This window comes from Pistacia vera, unplaced genomic scaffold (genome assembly GCF_008641045.1).
Source record: "Pistacia vera cultivar Batoury unplaced genomic scaffold, PisVer_v2 Contig80, whole genome shotgun sequence".
NCBI lineage: Eukaryota > Viridiplantae > Streptophyta > Magnoliopsida > Sapindales > Anacardiaceae > Pistacia > Pistacia vera.
The window spans coordinates 493,616-503,577 of NW_022196668.1; the positions used below are offsets into that span (position 1 = coordinate 493,616).

Genomic DNA, 9,962 nt, shown 5'->3' on the forward strand with positions numbered 1-9,962 from the left:
ATTACTCGACTTGGTCAAGGGGAGGAAATTGATGAATTTTGGAAACATTAGGGGACACCACACGGAAGTAGGTACCAAGTACGTTACATACACCCAAAAGAAAAAAAGAAAAATGAAGTGGAGTCAGCCCAGCAGAATCTTAGCTGGATGCAGCACTCTCACTTTCACTCACACATGCTCTCACTCCTTTTCTTTCAACCTTTTCCCTCTCTCCGATCCCAATCCCTATTCAACCATTTTCTCTTCCACCACCACCAACTAACTGACCAATTAGTCCCCACAAATCACCCACCACTTCCATTACTCTCACCACATTACCTCTCTCTCTTTCTGTATAGTCTTCTTCTTCAACACAATGCTCAACTTCTTCTTCTTCTTCTTCTTGATCTTAATCTCGATTCCCATTTCATGCTCTTCCATTTCCAACCGTAGGATTCTCCATCAACCTTTCTTACCCCTTGATTCTCTCCCTCCTTCTGAACCTCCTTCATCTCTTCCTTCCCCTCCCCCTCCCCCTCCACCTTCTCCTTCTACTCCCAAGTTCCCATTTTCTTCTTCCACTTCTACCCCCAATTCCCCTTTCTTCCCATCTTACCCCTCCCCTCCTCCTCCTCCTTCTCCCTCCTCTTTCGCCTCCTTTCCCGCCAACATTTCCTCCCTTATCCTCCCTCATTCCCCTGAACACTCCAAATCCAATTCCCCAAAACTCCTCATTCTCGCCGTCGTGTCCGTCCTCTGCGCCTGTCTTATCGCCGGCATTTTACTCTTTTTGTACTTCCGTCGCCGTCGTCTGAAAACTAACCGCCCAGAAAACGACGTTAAGAGTAATGGTCACAGTAACAGTAACAACAACAGTACGCGTTCCTACGCGCCAAATGTCGAACCTATCAACACACGGAAGCTCAGAACCACGCGTACTTCTAGTTCGGAGTTCCTTTACTTGGGCACTTTGGTAAATTCACGCGGCGGCATTGACGATTCAAGTACTACCGATTCTCGCGTTAATAGTTGTGTTTCGCCGGAGCTTCGGCCCCTACCGCCGCTCGCTCAACAGGCTAGTTTTAGAGAGAATCATAATGAAAATGCTGACGTGGCGTCGAGTATGGCGGAGGAAGAGGAGGAGTTCTACTCGCCGAGAATTTCGTTGGGTGGAACCGGTACCGGGTCCGGTTCGAGACGAGAGTTCGCATCCCTGGCTAATGGAGAGAGTATCGGAGGAAGAAACAGCGACTCCAGTAGTTGTTCGTGTTCGTCCTCGAGTTCTCGATCTTTATCGGCGAGTATTTCTCCACCGATAAGTTTGAGTCCCAAAAGATCGGAGTCGGGGCCGAAATCTCCCGAGATAACTCAGCCCCCTCCGATACAATCAGTTTTTGCTATGGCATCTCCTTTGCAATCATCCCCAGATCGAAATGTGCAGTCTCCGTTACTTTCTATAGCTTCTACTTCACCGGACACGGGATTATCACCGTCAAGATACAATCTTTTGGATCGAAATGTAATGTCTTCCGCTTCTACATCACCTGATAGAGAGTCTTTATCATCCGATATATTGTTGCAGAAGACCCAAGAGTTATCACTAAGGTTGAACAATGCTAGTTCACTTTCTTCGGCTTCTACTTCTCCAGATAGAGTGTCGGAGAAGAACCCAGATGGAAGTGTACGGTCTTCGTTCTCTTTCTCACCAGATAGAATTTCAAAGAAAACCGGAAATGAATCACCGAGAAAATCCGATATTTCTGGTCAAAGTAAGCAGTCTTCTCTATCTTCTTCTCCCGAAAGAATCTCAGATCAGTCATCGCATAGAAGTTCAAAGAAAACTGATTCTCCAAGAAATTCCGATATTTCGGATCAAATTAGCCCAGACGAGTCACCGAGAAGTTCAAGTGTGTCGGATCGAATTTCGTCTCCTGTAAGAAGAAACAATGCTGTTCCAGCGCCGCCGCCACCTCCACCTCCACCTCCACCGCCGCCTCTACAAAGACACTGGGAAGGTCCAGTGGTTTCAAGTTCAACACCAGTTGGTCTTGGTCAAACCATGTCTAAGCCACCTGTTTTGATACCGCCCTCAAGGCCTTTTGTGATCCAAAATCCAACAAAAGTTTCTCCTGTTGAGCTGCTGTCAGGTTCTAATTCTGTGGAGAATAACGTCGAGGAGAGTTCGAAACCAAAGCTGAAACCTTTACATTGGGATAAAGTGAGAGCTAGCTCTGATCGTGAAATGGTTTGGGATCACCTTAGATCAAGTTCTTTCAAGTAAGTTACAGCAATATTTCTGATTTTATCTTATTACTTTTTATGGTTCAAAGTTGTGTTTTTGATATGATGGTTTAGTTATTTTTATGTTCTTTTTTATTAAGCTTGTACAATTGGGTTGATCGATTGCAGATTGAATGAGGAGATGATCGAAACATTGTTTGTAGTAAACACTCCAAACTCAAAACCAAATCAAACAACTCCGCGCTCGGTTCTTCCTTCACCAAACCAAGAGAATAGAGTACTTGATCCCAAAAAGTCGCAAAACATTGCAATTCTTCTGAGGGCATTGAATGTCACCGTGGAGGAAGTTTGTGAAGCCCTTTTAGAAGGTAAATTGAAGTTGGTCCTTTTATTTTAACTCCTAGAATGTGAATTTGGTGTGACCCATCCTGGAAAATTTATGTTGATTTGATGGAGTTTGATAAAGTATCAGATTGATACAACATTAACAGAACTGGATTTTAGTAACATTGAAAGTCATATTTGTATGTTCATTGTCAAATTGATACAGTTGTATTTTGTTATATTTTGAGGGTGAATTGCTAGTGTCACTTTCTCACATCACAAGTTTCATGTTGTATGTTACCAAAAAGGCGTAGATGCAGAAAGATATTTATTTCTTGAAACAAATTGCTGCTGTTTTCAAAGGTATCTCTGTTTAATTTCATGCATTCAGAAATGACCTTATCCAATTTGTTCTCATAAATCAGAGAAAAGACTTCAAGTTGGTTGTTTTAAATTTTAGCTTCAATAAATTGCTACTTTCTAATGTTGTTATGTTGAGGTTCTTTGCTCACTCCATGTAATTCAGTGTTCATTGTCAACCCTAGATTCAACCCTGTCCAGTGTGCTAATTGTACTTGGTTGTGCATTTCTAGTTAACTTTCCTTAATATCTTGAAATGTATGGTCATAAAATATTTCTTGAAGACTATCACATTGCAAAATTTTTTAGCACAAGAAGATAACTGAGTTATATTGCTGCATGATGCCTCTTTCAAGAACTAATTTAATCTTTCATTAAATTCATCTTTCACTGAAACCAAATAGTTCCTTGAATATTTTTCTCTGTGAAGGTTTCCTGTCATTGGGATCATTCCTAATTTTGAGTTATTTAGTTTGCAACTAAAGCGATATCTATTTTGTACAGGTAATGCAGAAACACTTGGAACTGAACTTCTTGAAAGCTTATTGAAGATGGCTCCAACCAAAGAAGAAGAACGAAAGTTGAAAGAGTACAGAGATGATTCGCCCAGCAAATTAGGTTCTGCAGAGAAGTTTTTGAAGGCAGTGCTTGATGTACCTTTTGCATTTAAAAGGGTTGATGCAATGCTTTATATAACCAACTTTGAGTCTGAGGTTGAATACCTCAAAAAATCATTTGAAACTCTGGAGGTAAGTCAAATTATTTCATCTCTCTCTGACTCTATCTCCCCATTGAATTACTTTGTCTCAGTCATTTCTGAGCTAATGCAGATAATATCCTAAAATGGCCTGGGTTCTCATGTTAGTTCTTAGATTACTGCCAGTTTCATTAATTGGTATTCCAACATCACCATATAAATCTGGGTTTCTTGATTCTCTCTGTCTCTCTCTCTCTCTCTGCTGTATGTGCTTAGGTATTCTTGCCATCCTCGCCCATGAAAATGTATTTTAATATGCATATTGTTCATATGAATTATTATTATTCGGCTGGGCCACTTGGTGACCTGGAAATTTCTGAAAGGCACGTTTAGTGGTGTCTAGAGAACTATCTGGTTCATGTCCTGTGGTATTTGTGAAGGCAAGAGAGATCTTCTTCATGTTTCCAGCAAATTAAAATGTATTATATTGTTGCTTATATGGTTGGCCAAGTCTCATGGTTTTCTTTTTTCTTCTGTTCAGGCTGCCTGTGAGGAATTGAGAAATAGTAGAATGTTTCTGAAGCTTCTAGAGGCTGTACTTAAGACTGGGAACCGCATGAATGTTGGGACAAACCGTGTGTGCTGCTCTGACGCTTTTAAGCTGACACACTCCTCAAGCTTGTTGATGTCAAGGGTCCGATGGAAAAACTACCCTACTGCATTTTGTTGTACGAAATTATAGAACTGAAGGTGCTCGTCTTTCAGGTACTAGCCAAAATCCTGATGATGCCAAGTGCAGGAAGCTAGGCTTGCAAGTTGTACTTGGTCTAAGTTCAGAGCTCACCAGTGTGAAAGAATCTGCTGCCATGGATTCTGACGTGTCACATGGATGTTCCAAGCTTTCTAGAGGCCTCGCAAACTCAGCGAGGTTGTCGATTAATTGAACACAGGGTCGGATGAAAGCGCAATAAATTTTCAGAGTCATGAACAGGTTTATTAGAATGGCCGAGGAGGAGATTATAAGGATTCAAGCCCAAGAAAGTGTTTGCTCTGTCTTTAGTGAAGGAGATTACAGAATACTTTCATGGAAACTCAGCAAAGGAAAAGCTCATCCCTTCAGAATCTTCATGGTGTGAGAGACTTTCTTACTGTTCTTGATCGTTTTGCAAGGAAGTTGGTAGGATAAATGACGAACAATAGTTAGTTCTGCCCATAATTTCCAGTTCCAATAAATCCAATGCTACCAGTTCCAGTAAATCCACGGTACCACAAAGTTTCACCGGATTTCCGGGGAGACAGCAGTACAGTTCCTCTGAGAGAGAGCACCTCTTAGTATTTTGCTTGTATTAGGATATAACCCCTGTTGCACTCTCCAGAAACTGCCAAGAATTGGTGGTTGTGCCAGTTGGTTGGAGCTTGTCTGGGCTTGCCAGGTTTATGTAATTTATTAATTTTTTTGATACCCTTTTTTTTTTTTTTTTTTTTTTTTTATTTTTTTTTTTTTTTTTTTTTTTTTTTTTTTTTGGTTTCCGCGTTGTTTTTTTTTTTTCTTTTTTTTTTTTTTTTTTTTTTTTTTTTTTTTTTTTTTTTGTTTTTGTATAAATCCATGTAAAAGATTTTGGGAAAAACTGTGTCCTATAGATAAATATACAGAGGAGTTCTTTGAGAAGAATAAAGCAGGCAGTTGAATTAGTTGGATGTCTTTGTTAAGTATAGATCTCTCAAACACTTTTAACTCTTTTTGGACCTGCCAAATAGGTTCAGACTTCGGAAGGCCATAAATCCTGTTACATAAACTTTAAAAAAGCCTACATCATAAGGACATTTTTCTAATGCTGGTTGACAGATATACTCATTTTAAGACAAATAAGTAAACACCAGAGACTTATAGCTGTGAGAGCTTGCACAAATGTGGTCCTCATGGTTAATATCTAATATTGTTTCCATACAAATTTGATCCTTTCATGAGTGAACGGCTGCAAACTAAGGATTCAGGGATTCATGAATATGTGTCGTTGATGCCAACACTTGTTAATAATGCAAGTTTATTCTGTCTAATAAGTAAACAGATCTTTATCAGGAACTTAATAGACATTGAAGTGGCATCAAATCAGTAGAATTCTTAGTTGGATTATCAAGTGTTAAAACTTTTCCAGGTTTTCCAGGACTGGAAACTTCACTGCCTGGAATCTCATCCAACTAAATACTATGTCTCCTTGTTCATGCATTGAGCTTTGCCTGACTGCAAGGCCTCAGCATCAATGCGCTCGAGTATACGACGAGCTTCTTCCTCTGTACCTGGAACCACGTTCCGAATCCTAAATCCATTTGTTCTGGCCTTTGCCTCTGGACAGACAGTGAATGTGAAATAGAATGTATTTGAAACCTGTTCCAAGGAAACAAAAATGCATAAATTATTAGCAATAAGATACATAGCAAAAAGAGTAAAAACCAATTGCCCTATGTCTTTTCAAATGCAGTCAACAGGGGCTTACCTCACTTGACCTGATCTCAGGTCTTGTAACATGAGCAACGACTTCAATGTTGATTAGAGGCTGATCAGAATTCTCAAGTTCTGTGTACAGAACACAAGACTTGAAACGCAGAAAGTCTCCAACATCCACCTGATCATTGGAAATATAGACTTTAGAGTAAGATATATCAACAATTGCGCTACAAGAGATCAAATAAACCTACATTCAGAAAGTTGATGCCCACTAAACATCCCAATTAACATAAGGTAAATAAAATCAATTCCAAACAGAATAAGTAACACTTAGAGAAAAGCAAAATCAAAGTGCTCATCGCAACATGTTTGCTGCAAAGAAGTTGCAGCAGTATCCACTAATATTGAATCAGAATAATTCAATAAAACTGAAAGACAAACTCATTTCTTCAAAATTCATATGGATCATTACCACAATCAGTATTGATGTAAAGTTGGGTTCCAAGTTTCAGGACTTCTTTTGAACACTATCATGGTCAAGTTAATACAGGTAGCTGAATCAAATGAATGCAGGTACTCACAGGTCTTAAAAAATCAACATGATCAACTTCCAGAAAGCAAGGCACCAGTCCAGCGAAGGCATAAGCAGTTGAGAATGCTAACTCAAATGCTCGATGCATCAAAAACCCTCCAAAGATACGACCATGGATGTTCCTTTGCTGTGGCTGGCAAACTAAAGAGTTCTCAAGTCGGGTATCTCTTAGAAGAATGCTGTTTCTGTCTGCCAAGGCTGGCATGTCACAAAATATCCTACCCTCAGCCAACAATGCTTCAAGTCTACTTATCTCCCCATTCTCTAATTCTTTTCTATCTCCTCTCTTTCTTTTCCTCAATTTGTTTCTAGCTTCAGCTTCTTCAAACAGAAACTTCTCACGCTCAGTTTGTGGGGATATCCGGTTAACTGGAGCAGCTTTTCCAGTCTCTGAGTCACGTGCCACAAATATGAAGTTGGCTGTCAGAACTAGAGAGTCAGAAGCACCAGAGGCCTCTGCAAGATAGCAATCATAACAAGTCATTCTTAGTTATCTTAAAGCTATTAAGTCATAACAAGAGCAAAGGACTAGAAAAAAATGAATAAACTATTAGTGTCATAGACCAATGCTCACTTTCTGATCTTTATTGGCTACAATACTTTATAAGGTATCATCAGTAAAACTTTAAGCAAATCCAATGCTGAATTTCAATTAGAAATGCTATTATATCTCCACATGAGGATATAAAACTTTAAGCAAATCCAATGCTGAATTTCAAGAAATGCTATTATATCTCCACATACTCAAACGAGGCAAATTCTACTACTGGATACCTAACTAAAGTTTAAAAGAAAATCAACGGATTCTTCACAGATGTTTGTTTAAATATATCTGATTAACTACCTTTTGTGGACTGAATGACATCAAGCTGAATTTCAATAGATGACCGACCAACCCATATGACAGTACCAACTATTTTCAGATCGAAGTCAACACTAATCGGCTTCTTCAGTACAATCTTGTCAACTGAAGCAGTAACCACTAAAAGCGGCCTTGTGATGCTATCATCATTGGAGCAATGCTAATTCACCAACAAAGAGAAAATCATCACAGGAAAGCTCAAGAGTAATCATGTTCAGTTTGGATAAATGCACACAAAGCAAGCACATGAGATGTAGTCCATTTTGAAATAACTTTCTTCAAATTGCACAAATCAACAACTCATTACCTAATGCTCAAGCATTTGCATGAAAAATCCCAAATTCAAATACTACACAAAACCATGTGACATCCATTTCTGCATTCAAAGCTCACATATTCAAAATCATTATACAATCATATAAAAAATTATAAGTTATCAACAACATACCAAACAAAAACTATCAGTTTAACATTATTCACAACTCACATCTACAAAATAGACTCAATCACCAAACTTTAAAAAACAAGCCTACATAACAAACTCCTGAAATAATTATACCTTAACCGAAATGGTACCGGCCAAAGCATCAAGATCCTCAAGCAACATCCCAATCCTGACCTCATTCCAAGGATCTCTATATTGCTCTCTTAAAGTATAATCACTAGAAAAGTTATACAAAATACTGGTCCTGCTTTGTGAAGGAGTTTTGGTGAGCAATTCACTTTGTGGGGGAGCATCTTTTGGTGGGTCAAGGAGTGTTTCAAAAATTTGAGACCTTGCTTCCCACAAAGCATTTGTGACAGGTGAATGGTACATTCCAGGCCATAAACTTATAGGCTTTTTGTTGGCTTTGGGGTCTGGAGAAGACTTGTCGAATGGTGAAGCAAATGTTGAGAAAACAGGGATGGTTTTTGGAGATGAGGAATTGTTGAACTCCATTTTGGTGGGTTTGTGGAAATGGGTTTGTCAGAATTTTGAGCGTTGACTTCGATTGATGATCAGAGTTGGGTTCTTTTAAAAGGAAAGGAGGAAATTTTGTGTAAAAGCCGATGTCGGTACCGAGGTTGTGGCAAAAATGTTTTCTTGTTGGCTGGTTAAAGGTAGTTTTTGTGATGAAGCAGAGGAACTTAGAAATGAAAACAATTAAATGTGAGTAATAAATTGGCCGAGTTATTTTTTTACCCTATATTTATTGAAAGTCCCGTCGATACCCCAAATATAGAAAACCATCAACATTTTACCTATTTTCGGGGTTTTAAGATATTTTTAAAACCGAAGTAATAAAGTTCGATTTTATTAAAAAAGAAATTAGTTAATTTTACATATACACTCAACAAAGAAAGGTGAAGTTAGTCCCTAAAATTCATTATAATATAGCTAAACTACAGGTGGCAATGGGCCGTACCGGCACAGCACACAATTTTTTTAGCATTGTCCACCATGGCACGACACGAAAATTTCGTGCCGTGTCATGGCCCGTGGACCATGTGGGCCGTGTCATGGGTTGGGGATTTGGCATATGGTCCGGCACAGCACGTCCGACGAATTTAAAAAAAATAAAAAAAATTCAAATGTAGCCGCTGCAATGGGCGAAATTTCTGACTTCACATATAGTCAACAAAACATGAGAGATTATATAGTTAGGTATGTTGTCACAACCGATCAACTTTTTTCATTTGATGATGATACTATTTTAGAATGATTTATGCAAAGTAGTGTACAGTCTACTTTTAGAAGAGTTCTTAGAAACACTTTAAGATATGATGTTATTAGAAATTACGAACAAATGAAATTAAATATTATAAAAGAACTTAGGAAATTTAATGGAGTTATTTCATTTACTTTTTATTTATGAACGTCTAATAATCAAGATTTATAATATATTTGTACAATTAGTCATTATATAAATTCAAATTGGCAACTACAAAGAAAATTCTTGCATTTCTTGCTTTAGAATATCCACATTCTGGCAGCACAATTTATGATGAATTAACTACAATCTTTAGAGATTATGAAATAAAAGATAAAATTTTCTCTATTACATTTGATAATGCAATAACAGATGATAAAGTTATTGAGTTAATGTTACAATGTAATAATTTTACCTTATGAAAGTAGATTATTTCATATTAGATGTGTGTGTCATATAATAAATTTAATTGCACAAGATGGATTAAAATTAGCTCAAAATGAAATATCTCTCACTAGGCATGCAATTACTTTTATTTCATCATCTCTTTCACGTTTACAACATTATTGTAAATCATGTAAAGAAACGAAATTAAAAAAGAGAAAATCGAAACTGGATGTGAAAACTCGTTGGAACTCTACATATTTAATGTTAAAATCTTGTGAAGGTTATGAAAATGCTGTTATACAATTTTATAATACAAAATAAAAGGATCATGTATTGACTCGATATCATAAAAATATTGTATTTTCCTTAATGAATATTTTAGA

At 37.8% G+C, this 9,962-nt stretch overlaps 1 protein-coding gene and 1 pseudogene across 1 annotated transcript; one reads left to right on the forward strand and one right to left on the reverse strand.

The window, feature by feature from the left end:
- Positions 1–218: 218 nt before the first annotated feature.
- Positions 219–5,100, forward strand: LOC116117163 (annotated as a pseudogene).
- Positions 5,101–5,636: 536 nt separating this feature from the next.
- On the reverse strand, positions 5,637–8,609 carry LOC116117156 (acyl-coenzyme A thioesterase 9, mitochondrial-like). Its single transcript, XM_031403180.1, has 5 exons — positions 8,061–8,609; positions 7,484–7,661; positions 6,629–7,095; positions 6,097–6,225; positions 5,637–5,987 (listed from the first exon to the last, which is right to left on the reverse strand). The coding sequence occupies exons 1-5, from the start codon at positions 8,439–8,441 to the stop codon at positions 5,808–5,810; spliced, it is 1,335 nt and encodes a 444-aa protein (XP_031259040.1). The 5' UTR covers positions 8,442–8,609; the 3' UTR covers positions 5,637–5,807.
- Between the last annotated feature and the right edge of the window lie 1,353 nt (positions 8,610–9,962).

Bases quoted from the DNA above. Each gene is read 5' to 3' on its own strand.
- LOC116117156 (XM_031403180.1), bottom strand. From the start codon at position 8,441: ATGGAGTTCAACAATTCCTCATCTCCAAAAACCATCCCTGTTTTCTCA. The intron at 7,662-8,060 runs GTATAATTATTT...TTGGTGAATTAG, and splicing joins CCGGTACCATTTCGGTTAAG to CATTGCTCCAATGATGATAG. The intron at 6,226-6,628 runs GTGAGTACCTGC...TCCAATGATCAG, and splicing joins ATGTTGATTTTTTAAGACCT to GTGGATGTTGGAGACTTTCT.